The 20,037-nt window shown below is 46.7% G+C and overlaps 1 protein-coding gene across 1 annotated transcript in view; it reads left to right on the forward strand.

The window, feature by feature from the left end:
* pcdh15b (protocadherin-related 15b) overlaps nt 1–19,061 on the forward strand; it is a 26,187-nt gene extending 7,126 nt beyond the window's left edge. Inside the window, exons 6-35 of the mRNA XM_063003466.1 lie at nt 5–160; nt 270–389; nt 517–627; nt 753–923; nt 2,846–2,954; nt 3,037–3,149; nt 3,449–3,655; nt 3,743–3,877; nt 4,079–4,228; nt 4,332–4,525; nt 5,189–5,321; nt 5,846–5,925; nt 6,206–6,299; nt 6,835–6,963; nt 7,050–7,355; nt 7,563–7,787; nt 8,581–8,697; nt 9,066–9,206; nt 9,859–9,971; nt 12,464–12,573; nt 13,069–13,209; nt 13,614–13,741; nt 13,856–14,071; nt 14,190–14,278; nt 14,762–14,938; nt 15,016–15,234; nt 15,957–15,965; nt 16,821–16,931; nt 17,221–17,226; nt 17,857–19,061. Coding sequence (XP_062859536.1) covers nt 5–160; nt 270–389; nt 517–627; nt 753–923; nt 2,846–2,954; nt 3,037–3,149; nt 3,449–3,655; nt 3,743–3,877; nt 4,079–4,228; nt 4,332–4,525; nt 5,189–5,321; nt 5,846–5,925; nt 6,206–6,299; nt 6,835–6,963; nt 7,050–7,355; nt 7,563–7,787; nt 8,581–8,697; nt 9,066–9,206; nt 9,859–9,971; nt 12,464–12,573; nt 13,069–13,209; nt 13,614–13,741; nt 13,856–14,071; nt 14,190–14,278; nt 14,762–14,938; nt 15,016–15,234; nt 15,957–15,965; nt 16,821–16,931; nt 17,221–17,226; nt 17,857–19,000 — 5,154 coding nt within the window. The 3' untranslated portion in view covers nt 19,001–19,061. The remainder of the gene's footprint in view (nt 1–4; nt 161–269; nt 390–516; nt 628–752; nt 924–2,845; nt 2,955–3,036; nt 3,150–3,448; nt 3,656–3,742; nt 3,878–4,078; nt 4,229–4,331; nt 4,526–5,188; nt 5,322–5,845; nt 5,926–6,205; nt 6,300–6,834; nt 6,964–7,049; nt 7,356–7,562; nt 7,788–8,580; nt 8,698–9,065; nt 9,207–9,858; nt 9,972–12,463; nt 12,574–13,068; nt 13,210–13,613; nt 13,742–13,855; nt 14,072–14,189; nt 14,279–14,761; nt 14,939–15,015; nt 15,235–15,956; nt 15,966–16,820; nt 16,932–17,220; nt 17,227–17,856) is intronic.
* Nucleotides 19,062–20,037: the final 976 nt, after the last annotated feature.

Here is a 20,037-nt window from a genome sequence, read left to right on the forward strand (position 1 = left end):
GCAGCCTCCGTCCTACCTTCATTCCATCGTGGTGCAGGTCCAGTGCACCAACGAACTGGTCGGTACGGTGATTCTTCACGAGGTTCGGATCGTGGTGAGGGATCGTAACGATAACGCCCCTCGCTTCCAGCAGCCGCGCTACTACGTGGCTGTTAATGAGGTGAGTACCAAAGGTGAGGTGAGGATCCAGGGTCTGAATCTGTGCGGTGCTATCGACCCGTCGATGCCTGGCTATCTGTATGTGACGTTTGGTCTCTCATTGTTTTTAGCTGACTCCTGTGGGCACCACCATCTTCTCTGGATTCATGGGGAACAACGGTGCCGTCGACATCGACGACGGGCCGAACGGACAAATCGAGTACACCATCCGCTACAATCCTCACGATCCGGTACGCCAAAACCGCACCCTGCAGATTCTAATATTCACATTTAAAGCAGCGTAGTTTATCGCCTGACTGTTCATACTGTCCCGTCCCGTCCCGTCCCGCCTCGCCCCACCCCGTCCTGTCTCCACAGGCGGCGAACAGAACCTTCGACATCCCGCTGACGCTGTCCGGCTCCGTGGTGCTGAGAGAGAGACTGAACTACGAAGAGATCACGCGCTATCTGGTCACCATCCAGGCAAACGTAAGTCCTACATGAGTAAAAGAAGCTAACTCCACCGCGACCCTGACCAGGATAAAGAGACAGTGAATGAATGATGTTCCTGAGCTTGTGAGTGAAGTTTAAAAGGAACTTTTATTTCTCCTCAGGATCGAGCTCCTGATCCTAAATACCGACTGACCGCCACCACCACGCTAACCATAGATGTTCTGGATGGAGATGATTTGGGCCCCGTGTTCCTGCCCTGCAGTCTGGTGGAGAACACGCGTGATTGCAAGCCGCTGACATACAGGGCCACAGTCCTGGAGCTGGCCGACCCAGTGAGTCTTTTCTGTTCTCTCATTCAAGTTTCCATCTATCCTGTCACAGAATTAGCAACTACCTATGAACCACCTGGAACACTATACTAACCACCTAGATGCAAGTGACATACAGGGCCATGGTTTGCCGGTTGGCGAGCCACTAAAATCTCTTATGATCTGGTGTTAAAACTCTCGATTTACAAAAGCAAACATGTAAGACACCACATCATACACTTAGCAGCTACCTAGGAACCACCTGGAACACTATACTAACCACCTAGGTGCATGTAATTGCAAGCCGCTGACATACAGGGACACGGTCCTAAAGTTGGCAGACCCAGTGAGTCTTTTCTAGTCTCACATTGAAGTTTCCAATAATCTAGCATATCATAGAGTTTGCAACTACCTAGGAAGCACCTGGAACACTATACTAACCTCCTGGGTGCATGTAATTGCAAGTCACTGACATACAGGGACACGGTCCTGGAGCTGGCCGACCCAGTGAGTCTTTTCTAGTCTCTCATTTAAGTTTCCCATGATCTAGCATTGGAACTCTCAATATATAACAGCAACCGTGTGGGATACCGTATCATAGACCTAGCAACCACCTGGAACACTATACTAACCATCTAGGTGCATGTAATTGCAAGCTGTTATCCTGTAGCATCACAGTCCCTTTCTCTCCCTTTTTCTCCTGATGTCTCGCTCATACACGGGCTAACGGTGCAGACGCTTCTCTCGAGCGTTTTAAATTAGCGTGGTTCTGCTGTTTGCTGACTTGCAATACCGAGGCAGATTTACCCCCCCCCCCCCCCCCCCCCCCCCCTCCTCCACAACCTCCACCCCTCTTCCTAAATGATCCAGTTGTTTACCCTCTTTCCCGCTGCGCTCTCTTTTTTTGCCGTTGTGATTATAGGCTTTCTGAGGGCAGGATAAATTATAAATGAGCTCCTTATTTAGTGGCGGGTGGAACGATTGGCCGCGCTCGTCCTCGTAATTCTGGGTGTCCGCACCTACAGGACGAGGGGAAGATTTAGTCGCCCCGTGAGCTTTCGGTGCTTTAAAGATTGGCTTAAGATGATAAGGAAATGATTTTGGCTGAGTGTGTGGGTTTAAATTTATGAATCTGACAGCAACGGTGTGAATACTTTGTCATAGCCAGTTCCTCTTTCTCTGCTGGAGACCCAGATGGTGTACTGAGGAAGGTATATTCTCCTGACACGCCCTCCCTCCGACCCCTTCTTATTCGCTCGTACGTCGGTGGATCGGCATGTGAGGTCAGTCTTGCACATGGAGAGTCACGTCCACATTCCTCCACTTCTGTACAGATGCCTCGGACCCTAACCAGAGTCCTTACACAGCCTCGAAGACCCCGCCCTGTTTTTAGTCCCATCTTTTCCCACCCAGCAGACTAGCAGCCGATTTTGCCCTATAGGGGGCGCCCAGATGTCCGGTTTAATCATACTTGGTCATTGTCGTCTGATTCTCCTCTTCATGATGCGCCAAACATTTTCAATGGAAGACAGATCTGGACTGCAGGCAGGCCGGTCAAGCACACGCACTCTGTGTCTATAATCATTGGAATAATCATCGACTCCTGCCTTGATGGCAGCATGTGTCTCTGAAATTCAGATATACGATTACACACATCTGCAGGTCACCCATGACGTGCACACTGATACCCCCCCACACCCCCGTATCATGTCAGATGTTGGTTTGTGCACCTTTCACTGATAACAGTATGGATGGTCATTTTTGTTTTTCCCAAAATAGCTGAACGTGGCTTTGACCAACCACAGCACAGGTTCCCATTGATCCTTTTGAATCTGTTTACAATATTATGTACGGTAGATGGTGAAACACCTAAATTATTCATAATTATTCGCAATCTTATTCACACCCCAAACACATTCTCTCTCTCTTCTTTGATTTCCTGACAGAGCAGTGCAAACCCAGTGAACGTCACCCCTCCCATTCAAGCCGTGGATCAGGATCGGAACATCCAGCCCCCCTCGGATCGCCCTGGGATCCTCTACTCCGTCCTCATCGGTAGGCGTGAATGCTTTTTGAGTCATTCTTTGTGAGGAATGTCTGAAAGCGTATCGATCTCGCTGTCGTTGGTCCTCCTCAGGCAATCCGGCATCCTACTCCGAGTACTTCACCCTGAACGGCAGCACGGCCGAGCTCCGACTCCTGCAGCCCATCAGCCGCGAGCAGCACCAGGGATTCGACCTTATAATCAAGGTAACCGGCGTGGATGCGCCCCTGTGCAAAGTCAAGCTTGTGAGTCTGCATGTGGGCGCCCGACTTAAGTACTGCTAAGATCTGGGGATCCAGGATTCAAATCTGAGCTGTGCTATCAGCCGGTCGGGCGTCTGCTCAGACATGATTGGCTAGCATCCAAGGGGAGGGGCAGTCGAAACAGTCTAGCCAATGGGAAAAACATCTAAAAAGTGGGTGGGGTCTTCGACGCTGTGTAAGCACAACCCTTTATTATTCTGAGTGATTAACCTGACCCTAAATCCTTCTGATTTGACTCTCAGGCCGAGCAGGACAACGGTCACCCGCTCCCGGCCTTCGCCAGCCTTCACGTGGAGGTGCTGGACGAGAACGATCAGGCTCCGTACTTCCAGGCGACGTCCTTTCACGGCTTCGTTCTGGAATCTGCTCCGGTCGGCACCACCATCTCCGGCAGCGCCAACCTGTCGTCCCCCCTCACCATCGTCGCTCTGGATAACGACGTCGAGGAGGTGGGTGGTGCATCCATAAACATCTAAAAAAGTCCTGATCATAACCTGACCTGCTGCCCCGTGCACCTTGATTTATGTCCCTTACAGACCAGAGACCCCATGGTGCGAATCACTCTGGACGGCTACCACGGCGTCTTTGCTGTCACGCCCAGCGGGATTGTTCGCTACCTGACACTCCTGAAGCCTCTGGACCGCGAACAGCAGCAGAGTTACAGCTTCACGGTAAGAACCAGCAAACGTTCTCATTTCAGGACAGGATTTTAGATTAGTGACTCTGACCAGGATTCCTGATCTGTGCAGCTTTGTGACAATGCATGCTACCACCACCATGCTTCACTTATAGTCTTGCTGGCTTTAAATACCCGGTCACTGTGTCCAAACAGCTTCATCTTTGCTTTATCTGTTTTGCGCTCTCTCTTGTAGATGCTCGCCTCTGACGGGGTTCACCTGAGCTCCCCGGTCACCGTTAATATCACAGTGATGGATGCCAACGACAACACGCCCACCTTCCCTGACGTCTCCTACAGCGTCCGGGTTTACACAGACGCGTCGCCCGGGGAGGTCGTGTTCCGGGTAATCGATAACACTCCTTATGTCCTTTATAACAGATTATTTATCCAGAATAACGGGATTAACGGCTGCTCGGACCACTGGAGTAATGCTTCTTTACTTTCAGCTGACGGCGGTGGACGCTGACGAGGGCAGTAACGGTTTGATAAACTACATCATTGTGGCGGGAGGTCAGGGTCACTTCAGCATCGATAATCGTACAGGAGCGATCAGCGTGACACCCGGCGTCGGTCTTACCGTGGGAAGATCCTACGCCCTTACGGTCAAGGCTGAAGATGCCGCCCCCACCGCCATTAGAAGGTAATTAGACATGAATGTTAGTCCTCGGTGATTTACTTTAGCCTGTCCGCTCATTTTGCTGTTATAGCAGCCGGCAGGATCGATATAATTTTTATGACTGAACCTATTAAAAATACGTATACATACACCGTATGGACAAAAGTATTGGGACGCCCCTTCGAATGATTGAATTCACATGTTTCAGGCACAGCGATTGCTAGCAGGTGTAATAAATCAGTTATATACAGGCAATTACATGCTTCCAGCCTTGCAGAAACAGTTTAGGGAAGGTCCTTTAAAGCAAGCTCTATAAAGAAAGACAAACCAAGGTCTCCTTGACTATAATGGGGGTGGCGGCAGGATGATTTGGGAATTTGGGGAATAAAAATGACTAGATTGGCTGAAAAGGAGGGAAAAGATCTGTATAGATCTTTCTGTGTGACTTGAATATGATTCATTAATGCATATAATTCATTGAATATGATTCACTGAATCATATGATTTATTTAACAGAAACACCTAGCAATTGTGTGGCTGCAACGGCTTAGGATGTGTCCACATACTTTTGACCATGTACTAAATGTCATGTCTATGTCTTTTTCATCAAAAATGAAAAATCTATTTGGAAAACCGTATAGAAACTAAATAAATAACCCCCTCGTTTATTGTTCTGTCGTTATTTAGGAGCTCCATCACCACCGTGTACATCGAGGTGTTGCCCCCGAATAACCAGAGCCCCCCGCGCTTCCCCCAGCTCCTCTACAGCCTGGAGATCAGCGAGGCCGTGAGAAGTGGAGCCACCATCCTCAACCTGCAGGTCAGAGTCATTAAATCATGACAGGTTGGGCGTTCCTCTGGATTACGGTATTAAATACGCATCAGAGAGCTGTCACCGACACGTGTGCCATACAGACCACTTTTCCAGTCAGGTTCAGATGGAGAACCGTATTGCGCACAGAGTCACGCACCGATCTCCATTATCCCCCGTCTCTGTGCAGCACCATCGATCAGCCAGCAGAGGTCGTAATTGTCGTAATGGCATCCAAACCAACGTGCAAGCTGATCGTTGTTCGTACAGGCGCCCGGTTTGCCCATAGCAGAGCTGAGATTTGAACTCACAAACTCAAGTTTTTACAGCTGAGCGCTTAAAGATAAATATTCTAAAGCATCATACCCCATGTACCCCCAGTACTTCCGAAATCCAATCCTGAAACCAATTCCTCTTCAATTAATGTGTTTTTTCAGGCTGTTCTGATCCTCCCGGGAGTCGTCAGGGTTTTATGTCGGCTGAGCGAGTGATTAAATTTTTATTACATAAAAGTATCGGTGTGTCTCTTGCAGGCAACAGACCGGGAAGGAGATCCCATTACCTACAGCATCGTCAGCGGAGATCCTGATAACATCTTCGAGATCGACCAAACGTAGGTTTTATTAAACGCTGTCCAGAACGTCGGCTTTGCTAAATGTTTATGATTTAAAATCACACACGACACAAATAATGTCATGCCCCCTCCAACACGTGTGCAGTACGACCACTTCTTTTTACCTGCAAGTCAGGTCGGTACAGAGAGAGTCACACTCTTCCATTATCCCCGTCTCTTCTATAGTTTTAACCTCGGCCGCATTTGTTTCAAGAACGTTCCTAAACGTAGCGTGACTGTCGTGATAGGTGGTCGCTAAAGGTTATTTACTGTCCTGCAGATCTGGTCTGTTGCTGCTGGTGAAGACGCTGGACAGGGAGACCCAGGATCTCCACACGCTGGCAATATCAGCCTCTGATGGCAAGTCAGATGAGGTAAGAACAGAACTGTTCATAAAATAAGGAGAGGCTCAGCTGAATCCGAGCACAGCATATAGAGTTAAACACAGTTACACACATTTATACACAGTTACACACAGACCGTTTTACACAGTTATACACAGTTACATAGTTAAACACAGGTATACACAGTTAAATACAGTTAAACACAGGTATACACAGACAGATATACACAGTTAAAACTGCTTTATGCAGTTATACACAGTTAAACACAGGTATACACAGCTAAACATAGTAAGACACAGGTATACACAGCTAAACACAGCTATACACAGATAGTTATACAGAGTTATACACCGAGTTATACACAGTTACATAGTTAAACACAGGTATACACAACTAAACACAGTTATACACAGTTAAACACAGGTGTACACAGACAGTGATATACAGTTATATGCAGTTACTGTAAATGTCCTTCACGTGTATAAAATTTTTATTTATTTTTTACCGGGTTTCATTTGGTCATTTGTGCATTTGATGTTCTTCCTTTATATTCCGTCATTTTCAGACCTCCAGCGTCACAGTTAACATCCAGGTGACGGACGTGAACGATAACGACCCCGTGTTTGATCCCCCTCTGCTCCAGAATCTGACGGTTCCAGAGGAGCAGGCGAACGCTTTTGTGGGTCGGGTGAAGGTACGTCTGTGGATCTACTCCCCCTCTGTTATGTATCCCGGGTTTGCCTTTAATTTGTCTCCTGTCTGATAAATAACGTGTTTCAGGCAGTGGATCTGGACCTGGGGCCGAACGGGCGTGTCCAGTATCGGCTCCTGAGCCACGCCGAGCTCTTCCGGATCGGTGCGGACGGGGGCATCTGGACATCGGTTCCTCTGGACCGAGAGCTGAGGGAGCATTATGAGCTGGTGGTGGAGGCGTGGGACGCTGCCCCGGACCCCCGGAGAACCTCGGCTAGCGTCTCTATCACCGTACTGGACATAAACGACAACAGTCCTGTGTTCTCTCGGCCGTCCTACGATGTCATTTTGCCCGAGAACAGCCCTGCTGGCATGATCATCGTTAACCTGACGGTAAGTTTGTCATACAGAGATACTCCTACACAGACAACGATCGGCTCGCATTCCTCATAACTGCTGCAGTTACGACCTCTGCTGGCTGATCAATGGTACTGCACACAGATAACGGAGATCGTTGCGTGATGATGATTTAAAATGATTTTAAAACCGTCTGCAGACGCGTCGGATGTTTATTATTGTTCCTCCGCGTTCGTCCCGTAGGCCTTCGACGCCGACCTGAACTCCAACATCAGCTACCGCATCAGGACACACGAGAGCGGGGGAATGTTCCGGATCGACCCCGTTACAGGAGAGCTGAGGGTGCTGCAGACGCTGGATTTTGAGAAGCTTTCACCTGATGATGTCACACACACCCTGGTGGTGGAGGCGGTGGATTGTGATGGCATCATGCCACCCGGATTAGCTACTGTTTCAGTCACCATAACGGTAAACTAACGAAACCCAGTTCTGTGCTTTGACCCCCATCTTCCCTCGTCTGTATTTTACTGCGTCCTCTCCTAAAGTACTGCAATGAAGATGATAGTTTAGCCCTAGGAACGCAACCAGCATCCAGCATAGTGGCCCAAAGGGCAGACATGGCGTTAAAAACTAAACACTAAACTCCAGCACAGTGAGGGTTCTTAGCTAATTTCTTATGCAAAATCATCACACAAGCTCTGGCCTTCTTGTTCAGTAAAATATCAGTGTCTTACCTTACGAAAGCTCTTTTGACTGAATAGACACGGATGCAGTCCGAAATCTTGTGGGGAACAATAGCTGCGAAGGGAGGTCAGCTGTCCCTGTCAAGGACCAAGGTTTAGAAATCGGATGTATACTTTTGTGTTTCGTGTACTGTACTGCTGCAATTCTCCAACGTATTATTTTCTCCTTTCTTTTTCCACCGTACTCTCATTTCATCCCAACAACATTTTAACGGCTGGAATTATCTATATCCAAAATAAATAAATAAAATTCATAAATAAATAAATCCTCGGGACGCTGCACCGTCACATCCGTAACGCTCCTCATGATCAGCTATTGAATAAGTGGCAGTTTTGTTTAGTGGGGTGGAAGGACCTGCTAATAGAGTCCCGCTCACACGAGTTGCGAATGCAGCGAGAGAGAGAGAGAGAGAGAGAGAAAACGACGCGAATGCTGCTGTGTGATGTGACGGTGTCATTAATCACATGCTCTCTCTGTCTCTCTCTCTCTCTCTGTCTCTCTCTCTTTGCTTTTACAGGACGTGAACGACTTCTCGCCCGTGTTCACCCGGACTGTGTATCGAGGCATGGTGGCGCCCAACGCGCTCAAAGGAACCGTTATCACCAGCGTGCAGGCCGAGGACTGGGACACGCCGGTGAGTTTGGGTGTGTTCAAGCGTCTTCTAGAATTTAGGGCCTTGCTCAGGGACTCGACAGTGCCAACTTGGCACGAGTGGGTGTTGAACTTCAGATTTTTTAATTCAGCCACAAAGGTTTCTTACAGGTGTAATAAATTAGTTATATAAAGGGAACAATATGCCTCCAACTTTGAACCCCCTCAGGTTAACTGCCTGTGAGGTAATTTACCCTCCTCCTAACACCCAACAAACATACCAGTCACTGTATTGGCGAGCTCATATTACCCAAGGACAAGAAGCTTGACGTGGCATTGGTACGAGCCGTGCAGGAAACGTGGCTTTGCCAGTCCGAAATCTCAATGCTGGTCACATGTTTGTTCCCAAAGGGCACCGCGGCCAGTCGAGTGCATTATAAAGTGGATCTGGACCAGTTTACCTACAGCGCCAGCATCTTCGACGTGGAGGAAGACACGGGCGACATCCTCACCAGGGTCAACCTCAACGAGGAGCCCAACACCAAATTCACTGTGAGTACACATTCAGCTTGAGATGTCAGTACTTGTAGGCTAGCATGTTTTACCACTGCGCCACTGGAAGAATTTTAGCAGACTGGTCGTTGTTGGCTTTACCAATTTCCAGGATTCATCCATTTTTAGGTAATGGCTCTCACTGTGGATCGGTGCAGTCCCGGGACTTTATAAATAACCTGTAACCACTTCCAGGCTGAAATGTTTCAAGATTGTATTTCTTAACTCTTTTGGACTTGAGTTTTATCTTTAACACTGCCGTATCCTGGTTAACATCACCATGGGTCCAGTTTCCCTGGAATCACTGGGCACAATTTTGTCAATCCATCGGCCCCTTAGACATAGCCAATCGTGTCTGCATGTAGGCGCCCAACCAACCGAGTAATCACAACAGATTTAATTGTTTTAAGAATAAAATTTGGTCAACTAGTTGATTAAGTAAGCAAGCTTGTGTTGGATAACTGTGTTCTTAATAAAAGATTCATTATAATTTATGTATTATTTTTTTTATTCCCATTTCTGTAACGTTATGTAAAGTTTAATACAGTGAAATAATTCATTGTGACAACCATACAGTGACAGAGGCAGCTGGAACAATAATTACATCCATTTTTCTTTGTTCTACGATTGATTTGCCTTTGTCACCCTCAAGCTGGCGGTTATCGCTTACGATGATGGTGAGCCGGTGAAGTCCAATAAGACGATGGTGGAAATTACCGTCCTGCAGCCCTCGGCCATTCCTGTCTTCACTCAGGAAGAGTACAGGTAGAGTTTTTTTAACCTTTTAGCTATGTGATATGAGGTATTGATGTTTCTTGAAAATATCACAAGGTGCTCGGGTGACGCAGCCCTCTTTGACGGTAGTCCATGCTACCTATTGTAAGTTTTGTGTACACAAATGCACCAAATGGACTCAACTGTCAAACAACAGTTTTTTTCTGTGTGCGTGTGTGTGTGCTTGAGCTTTAAAGTGGATCTCGTAATCTGCTGTGTGTAGTTTCTGAGATATCCGGTACCAATCTAATCTTCTCCCACATCTCTAACCGGCCGACAGTTCCCTATTTTAATAAACTGTGCATCAGTCGTAGAGATGCAGTGCCGCGCCGGAGACGAAAGACAACAAAATTGCTTTGTCTAAGAGCTAAATCGCAGGAAATTGCGTTCCGTAAAGTAACAAGCGTTAGCATTTTCACCAGCCGAGAGCCAAATCCAAACTACACGCCACCCTCGATGTTGATATTTTCCTGCCAGAGTGGAAATTGTTTGTGAACAGCAGAGATTTAATTCACACACAGTTCCTTCAGTGACCAATTCTACCCCACGTAGTCGCCTTTTACTTTTGTTCGGAAAGGACAAACGCAGTGTGATGCCCGGTAGCTTGCGTCACAGGTTGCGAACAATTTAAAAGGTCAGCTCCTAATGCGCTAGTGAAAGCTTTAAACCAGCCGAAAGCGCCCTTTTGTACTTGATAAAGATGTTGGCAACATTTCGTGGGACAAAAACAATAATGTAGGATTATTTGAAAACACACAAGAGAGGACAAGACACCACAAGTGCCAAGAGTGGTACAAGGTTACGCCAAAAAAAAAAAACGTTTCGTTAACTATAAACATAACTATGCAAATCCTCAGTGGTGCTACCAGTAAGACGTCTACATACAGACATGATTGGCTGGGAACAGTGGTGACATTGGTTAGGGGATTGTATGAAGACACTGAGGGACAGTGATATACTAGTGGTTAAAGCATACAGCCACATTTGGGCCCCTGAACGAGGCCCTTAACCCCTTTGGTCCCAAAATGGCTGCCCCTGCACTCAGATTTGCACTCAGATTTGCACTCAGACTTCCAAACAAGCTGTAATACATGGATAAAGAATTTCATTTTACTGTACATTTGTAGATGTATATAACAAGCCTAATACGATTAAATAATCAATGACTAAACTAAACCATATGCTACGCTAATCAATAAACTAGAAAGGAAACTGCATAAAATGCTAAACCTCAAAGCTAAACCTAACTAAACCACAGACTATAAAAGAACACTGAGAATACAAGTTATGTAACTGTTATTAATGCTAAATTAATTATGACGAAAATAAACCTTAAACAAAGAAAAACATGAACACTAGTACTTATGCTAATCGCGAATGCTAATCGCTAACGCTAACAAAAAGGCTGCAGAAAATCACCAGGAAACTATAAGGGAGCTAAACTAGGGAATTAGGATCTAGAAACCATAAAACTAAAAAAAAGAAAAATAAAAAAAAAGCCTGCAGCTTAAAAACACTGATGTAAGTTATATACCTGTATTTGAATATTAATAATATTTTTATTATTATTAATAATAATAATAATAATATGTTTGATGGAACGTCTCTGTCATAGATACATCTACAGTACATGTGTACAGTACAATGATTTTTTTCTGCATATGCCAGCTTGTATTGAAAGCACAGGGTCAGTCATCATACCGAGAGGGGTTAAGGGCCTTGCTCGAGGGCCCCAACAGTGCCTGCATGCCAGATCCGGGAATGAAACAGCTAGACCCACTAGGCTGCCACTGTCCCAAGGAGTGTAGCTGTTAGGATGGCACGTAATGGCACATGACAGAAAATCCCAGACATGTGGTCCTGCTGCACTGAAAACGGCCGCATTCGCGCAGAAACGTGACATTTAAGCATCAGTCCTGCTGCACATAAATAATCCAGTGGCATTTTAGTACTTCTGGTACAGTGAGCACAGCAGAAATTCAATTTACAGTTATGGCTTAGTAATTACTTTTCTCTCTATCACACCTTACTGTGATAGTACTCTTACTCGTCGTCCTAACGTAAACCAAAGGAAGCATGGTGGTGGTGGGGCGCACAATGAATTAAGTTCATTTCAAGTCTATTTCGAATCAAGTGAAATAGAAAGTGAAATGCTAATTAGGGTTTGTAGGTTTTCTTCAACTTGGATTACAAACCCCATTTCCGAAAAAAGAATTGGGCACCTTTTGGTAAATACCATAGAGACGGAAATCTGTGAATTCTCTTGAATCTTTATTCAACTGACAAAATTACTAAGAAAAGATTATGATTAATTCAACAAGACAAAGTCTGGTGCGGGTGCTTCATTGGCCTGCCTGCAGTCCAGATCTGTCTTCTGTTATAAATGTACAGCGAATCAGACAGTGGCGACCACGGACTGTTGAGCAGTCTCGTATCAAGCAGGAATTGAAAAAATCTGTGTGTGTGTGTGTGTGTGTGTGTAGGTTTTCACCAGTCAGTGAGAACGCTCCTGCTGGCAGAGTGGTAGGGATCATTCTGGCTGCTTCTATAAACCAGAGCATCGTGTACTCCATCATTGAGGGGAATGAAGGTGGTGAGTGCTCACTGACACACACCAAGCAATACTGAATTAAAATTAATATATATAGACGATATATGGTATATGGTCAAAAGTATGTGGACACCTGACCATGAGCTTGTCGCACAGCCCATTTCAAATCCATGCGCATCTATTTGCACCTATAACAACCTCGATTCCTTTGGTAGGGCTATGCCTGTGGGAATTTGTGCCTGTTTAGTCAAAAGCAAGGTCAGGTTAGTGAGGTCAGGCACATCTTCTTATCACTGTATAGCTACTCATGCTGTCTGGTTGGGGTTCGAGAGGAGCAGTGAAGCTCGGGGTAAAGAAGGTTTTGTTCTGGAGGCATGTCTTGCGTGAAATTCCTTTAGCCAGCAATGATTGGAAATGAGATACATTCAGACCGAAACAATCCAAAAAAGGTCATCAGATTTATCCGGGAACAAGCTGCCACTGTGTGAAGCTTCATTGTGTATTTTAAATGCTAAGCTCTGTGAACTTTTCCCACAGGCGAATTCGACCTGAACAACCAGACGGGCGTAATCAGTACAGCTAAGCCGCTGGACTATGAAAGCACCAACGTTTACGTGCTACGTGTGGAGGCTGATTCCATGAGAGTGATCTCCTCTAACCTGCGAGCTCCTGCCAAAAGTAAGTCCAGCAGTAAAGCAGCACAGACTGGTCAGAGACGAAGATGCCGAGATGCTTGTTTGAAGTTACATGGATTATTGAGGGAATAATGGCGCAGGTCAGATTTGAGCGCGTGCAGAAGAGGGACGAGAGTTCTGTGGGGAACTTAGTAAAGCACTTTGGCTAATTGGAAAGAGCAGGGCTTGATTTTAGCCAGTCCTATAAAATCTACTCTAAATCTTAGTTGTTTTGAACATCATCAAATTCAAGCAGTCTACAGGACCATGATGCTTTGAGCTAAGGTATTGAAAGGGCAATTCGAAAGGACTCTGCTGCACCTCCTTTCTCTATTGTTTTATTATAGAAGAACAATTAAGCGTTTTATATGACCTGCAGACGAAGAAATGTGTGGTTTGTCCGTGCAGGTAACACAGCCAAGGTGATCATAGAGGTCCAGGATGAAAACGACCATCCTCCTGTTTTCACAAGATCGCTCTACCTGGCTGGAGTCACAGAAGAGGCCAAGACCTTCACGTCAGTCCTCCAGGTTCAGGTATGGACAGAAGAGTACTAGATGTTAGACAGACTATCACTTCATATACAGATTCCATAAAAGCTTGAGATGTTTCACTCTGCATCTCCTCTTGTGCACCTGATTGTGTTGCAGGCGTTCGATGAGGACACGGGGAATCACAGCGTCATGCAGTACAGACTCATCCTGCCGCCGACAACGGAGGGGAAGGACAGCTTCATGATCGAGCCCTACACCGGCATCATCAAGACCGCCATCATGTATCGCAACATGCGTCGGTCCTACTTCAGATTTGAGGTTGTCGCTACAGACGATTACGGACAGGGTCTGAGCGGCAGCGCAGAGGTGGTGGTGAGTGAGTCTATCAGTGCAAGCAATTGAAGGTTAAGGGTCTTGCTTAGGGGCCCAGCCGTGGGACATGGCGGTTAGCCCTGTAGCTTAACCATTGAATAAGTTTTATGTTCATCAGGTGTCGGTGGTGAATCAGCTGGACATGCAGGTCGTGGTGTCCAACGTTCCTGCTACTGTAGTGGAGCAGAACAAGGAGCAGCTTATCAGGTAAAAGCCTCCAATAATAACAATAATAATATCTATAAAAATCTAATAAATAATAATAATTAAAATAATAATAATGTCTATAAAGACCTAAATAATAATAATAATAATAATAACTAGGTCTATAAAGACCTGGGAGAAGAAAAGCTCAGGTTAAAGAAACTCCTGAGCCCTGATCTCAGCCCCACTCAGCAGCTCTGGTTTGAACTGGAACATCAACCAGCGTCAGTGCCCAGCCAAACAAACACTCTTTTCACCAAATTGGCACAAATTCCCATAGATATCCTTTAAAGTCTTGTGAGAAGCCTCTCTATAGAGCTCTGTTGTTTTAGCTCTGTCTTAATACCATTTGTTTTTGAAATGGGATGTACAACAAGCTCAGGGTCAGGCGTCCAGATACTTTTGGCCTAGTCAGCATTTTTCTGGTTGGTGTAATTCTGTATTTAAATGTTGTACATCATGTCTCTTGGTGTGTTTTTCTGTAAGGATTCTGGAGCATTACGTTCAGGACCAAATTCCTGGTGCCAAAGTGGTGGTGGAGTCCATCGGGCCGAGGCGGTACGGTGACAGCTACGAGCAGGACGACTACACCAGCTCCGACCTCATGGTTTACGCCATCGACCCGCTGACCAACAGAGCTCTGTCCAGAAAGGAGTTGTTCAAGTAATGCCTTGTAAAAATACACATATTTAATGCACTTTTCAGCAGTGATTGAGATGGAATTCCTGCTGCTCTTTCAGGTTCCTGGATGGGAAGCTCCTGGACATCAATAAGGAATTTCAGCCCTACCTGGGGCGCGGCGGGCGCATCCTGGAGATCCGCACCCCTGACATTGTGCAGAACGTTAAGAAGGCCATGCAGTCCGTAGGATACACGGAGGGAGCCCTGCTGGCCCTGGCCGTCATTATCGTGGTCTGCTGCGTCCCCGCCATCCTCATCGTCATCCTCACCTACCGACAGTGAGTCGCCTTTCGGCTTGTTTTGTTTTGTTTGCTTCTCCCTCCTTCTGGCACGGCCACCAGTTCTACATGTCGAGCGCCCGGCCTGAGGTTCAGGTCAATACTCCCGGGTCACAGATCCAAACATTAAGCCGATAGTGTTCTCCACACCTAGTAGTTTTTGAGAAGCACGTAAATCACACTGACACGCCAAGGCGCCGCCGAGACCTCGGAGAAGCCGCCCGATATTCCGTTTATTTATCCTAAAGGCAGATTAATGGCGCCATTAGAGACAAAACCGAGCGTCAGGTTGTTTTGCTAAGAAACGTAACGGAGGAAATGAATGATGGGGCGAGCGATCGGAGTCAGAGCGAGAGAGCACTCGGAACAGAGGAGATAAGTGTCCTCCTGCAATGGCCTCTCGCTTTTATGAAAGAGCGATAAAAAGAGAGAAAATCACCCGGAATCTTCTGCAGACGCGTCAATAAAACTGACTGCAGTGAGCGGCGCTGTGCTTTAGTATCACGGCTTTCTGCCTCGTGTGGAGACATTTGATGTAAAGATTATATAGGAATATGACTGCACATAATGTAAATACGTATCATCTGTGTTCATAATCTGTATGTTTTTGTACGGTATATACGTGACTAGAGTCTAGATTTGAGTGTATGTGTGTGTGTGTGTGTCATTTAAAATTAATTTTCTGGGGTTTTTTTCTTTTCCCAATGCTGCATCATCTGCAGATTTAAAGAGTAAGTACCTCATGTTTATTTCAAATAAATAAATGCATGATTTTTTTATTATTATTATCATTATTATCATTTTTTTTAATATTATTATTGTTAGTATTATTATGATTATTACTGGTAGTAGTAGTACAGTAGAACCCAGCCGTTCATTTGTCCATGTAGCTCTACAAGTAAGGTACTGGACTAGTGATCAGAAGGTTGTTGGTTTAAGCCTCACCACCAACAAGTTGCCAGCGCAACGCTCAATTCCCTTCATAGGAATACAATTTGACTTTTAGTTTTTATGTTTGATTTTATGCGTTACATGTTGTTATAAGGGTGGCACTGTTGCCTCATAGCAAGAAGGTCCTGGGTTTGATTCTCAGGTTGAGTGGTCCGGGTTTGTTCTGTGTGGAGTTTGCAAGACATGCAGTCAGGTTAACTGGAGATACTAAAATCACTTTAGGTGTGTGTGTGTGTGTGTGTGTGTGTGTGTGTGTGTGTGTGTGTATGTGCCTTGTGATGGACTAGCGATCTGTCCAGGGTGTGTCCTACATTTCTCTCAGTGATTCGGACCCAACCTGAACCTGAATTGGATAAAGCGCTGATAAAACAGACAATTAATTAATTCAGTTTTATTATAAAGGTTTAAATAAGCAATTATCGGAGGTTTAGAACAGTTCAAATCATTCCTGATAGGAAAATTTGATTTGGAATTCGTACAAATCTCAATATGAACAGCATCCTATTACGAATCGTGTAGGTATAACGAGATTCCACTGTATATTATTATTATTATTATTATTATTTTACTGTGTTATTTTGCATGTGCATGTACGTTGCTAATGCTGTTATTACCTTGTAACTTGTGACCTGCAGACGACAGGCCGAGTGCGCCAAAACCGCCAGGATTCAGATGGCTCTCCCGGCTGGCAAACCTGGCGGCATCTCCACCAACAATCTGTACGAAGAGCTGGGCGACGCCACCATGTGAGTCTTAAGTCCAGACCATCAGAAGGGGGGTGTTAGGGACACTTAAAACAGTACATTTACATTACCTAGTGTTTGATGGGAAGGTGCGTTAGGTAAGCGCTACATAAAATGAGCACAGAGGAACCAGATTTTTAATTTATATAACATATCATTATATCATATATCATATCATCTCTAGCAAGTATAGGCATCTTCATCTTCATCATCCTCTGACTGTTCTTCACCTTCCAGTTCTTATTTTGATTTTATCTTTTATCCCTCTCTGATGTTTTTTCTTGGATCTCAGGCCTAAGTAAGTAAACCTTATTGCTTAAATTCGGTGGTTGCTGCTTATTAGGTTTAGCAGGCTTGTACATAGAATTCTGTATAGAATTTATTTATTGCTTCATGGTTGTAGATCCAGGTCGGCTGAGATGCTGCTCGTTGGACCGTTGGTTGGGTTCTAGTGCAGGGGTCGGCAACACACGGCTCTTTTACTGCCGTCCTGCGGCTCCACGGTAGAATAAATAAATAAATAATAATTATAATTCTACCAGTTTAGTCGTAGCCAGTTCCTCTTCCTCTGCTGGAGACCCCAATGGTGTACGAGGAGGGTATATTCTCCTGACACGCCCTCCCTACTAACCAGGGTCCTTACACAGCCTCGAAGACCCCACCCTGTTAAGGCAGACTAGTGGCCGATTTTATCTGGTGCACTGTCTGCACTGCCGACCAGATGCTAAAACGTTACACCAAAATAGGATAATTTGGCTCCTCTTAAAATTTGGGTTGCCGACCCCTCGCTCCCCATCCCGGAGTGTTTGTGTAGTAGCGTAGCGGTACGCATTTCCTGTAGTCGGCGTGACCGTGGCTTTTTGGCTCCAACCTTTTCATCCTCACCGAGATCTCTCTCTGTTCCCCTGTGCCTTCGCGGTGAAAACAGCGCCACAGGGTGCACCCAGGAGGACGCCGGGCGCCACCAGCTCATCAGTTCGTTCGCACCACGTAAACATTCCCTGGCCAACGGCGTCCTGCTCAACAACCTCCCGCGCTCCGAGAGCAACGTGACCTTTCTGACCGACGAGAACCCCCTGACCACCACCAACCCGCTCTACCGCGACGATGGGCACGCCGGGAGCCCTGATGGGTGCCTCATGGACCTGCTGGGTCAGCGCTCACCCGGCATCAAGAGCTTGAAGGACTTGGAGCTGCGGTTTCCCGCCGAGACGTCGGGGCATTCGAGGACGCTGCCGTCCAGGCTGCACCCACTTCGCCGTCAGGCGGTGACCGACCCAGTACAGTGGAAGCTGGAGCTACTTAAGGTGGAGCTGAAAGACTGTTCTGATAAGGGATCTGAACCCAAACTGACCGTGAGGGAACAGGCTCGGCAGTTTGAGCAGCAGGTCCAGCAAGACGCTCCTCCACGTCAAGGTTCACTGTCTTCAGAATACCTGCTGTCCTCTTCCACGCCGCCATGTGGCGTTGGCGTACGAAAGCGGAACGATGACGACGCTCCTCCAGCCATCTTTATAACCCAAAGTGACACCACGCCCCCACCGAGCCGCAGACCGACCCCACCGGGCCTTCAGAAGTACCTCAGCGTGCCCTCCCACGTCGAAGAGACCTACGAGGTCAACGTCGAGATCATCCCCGATCCTCCGAACATTCCCGCACCACCACCACCCTCCTCCCCGACTTCCAGCCCTCCACTTGGTTCCTCCACCCCGCCTCCGCCACCTCAGCCGTGCCCTCCACCGCCTCCTCCTCTGCCGCCGCCGTCCACCGTCCCGCCCCTCCGCCCGGTGGTGCCGCGCCCCCCTCCGCCGCCTCCCCCGGTCGAACCGGAGCCTCCCAAAAAAGAACTCAAGGGCATCCTTAAGAACATCCAGAACATAGCGGACATCGAGAAATCCATCGCCAACATGTACAGCCAAATAGACAAAAAGCAGCGGCCGCCACAGAGGCCGCGGGCGTCCGAACGGTCCAGAGGGGGCGAGCCGGAGGATTCGGGTCGAGAGGCGCAGAAGCAAAACGCCACGGTGGAAGAGCTGGACGCGTGTTCTTCATCACAGTCCACGATCCTCTAACTCTGCTTTCTGTTTCTCATCTTCATGTGAATTTTATTTACATTCGCATCTATTTGTTCTGATTCTCTCTCGTTTATATTTTTGTGTTTTCACATCAGTCACGTCAGACAGCTATGTGTTCATTTATTTAAATTAGATTAAAACAGTTTGAATACGTGAGTGCTCGTATTTTCTGAATTCGGGTCGATAGTGTAAGCCAAAGATTCTCAACCTTTTCTGACTGGCGTTTACATTTTCCTTAGTTTTTAGTCGTACCCAATTTCCAGATAGTATTTCACCTCCACTCCTGACAAAGGAGCGACTGACACACGCCCCCTCAGACATGTATGCAGTAGAGACCGCTTCTTTTCACCTGCACCAGTTGGGTTCATACGGTATCTGTATTGTGCAAGGAAAGTCATGCACCGAATATCTCTGTGCAGTGTCGTCGATCAGCCAGCAGAGGTCGTAATTGCAGCAGTTAATATAAAACTCCATTAAAGACACACATCCAATCATGTGTCTGTGTGTCTGTGTGAGCACCCGGCCGGCTGGTAGCAGAACTGAGATTCTAATCCTCCCCGTGTCTGTGTGGGTGCTCCAGTTTCCTCACACAGTACAAGCACATGCAGTCAGATGTTAAGGGGGTTAAAACTGATGTTTACTTCATACTTCTAAATAAGAACAAAATTCCTATAGTGATGTTCAATACTCCACTATTACTAAACAACTGCAGTCATTTACATTCAGTTCATGTGTTTTTTATTGTGAAGCAGTTTGAGATGCTGCTGTTTGTTCTGTTTTTGTTCCCCTGGTTTGGTTTCCCTGTCCGGTCGTTAGTAGTTAGACTTCCCGGTTACTCCCTGCCCACACCGTAGCTGGTTAGAAACCCCTGTGCGTAACCCCCCACACACGTGCAGGGACGTGGTGCATCCTCGCCAAGGTTCGGCCTTTTCTGCCACCCTCGCGGATCCAGCAGGTACGTTGTTCTTCCGGTTTCTGTTTACAGCAGGTGAACTGAATGATGCCCAGTGAAGGACAGAAACGTATCAGCTAAC

The sequence above is a fragment of the Trichomycterus rosablanca genome, chromosome 10 (assembly GCF_030014385.1).
Source record: "Trichomycterus rosablanca isolate fTriRos1 chromosome 10, fTriRos1.hap1, whole genome shotgun sequence".
Lineage (NCBI taxonomy): Eukaryota > Metazoa > Chordata > Actinopteri > Siluriformes > Trichomycteridae > Trichomycterus > Trichomycterus rosablanca.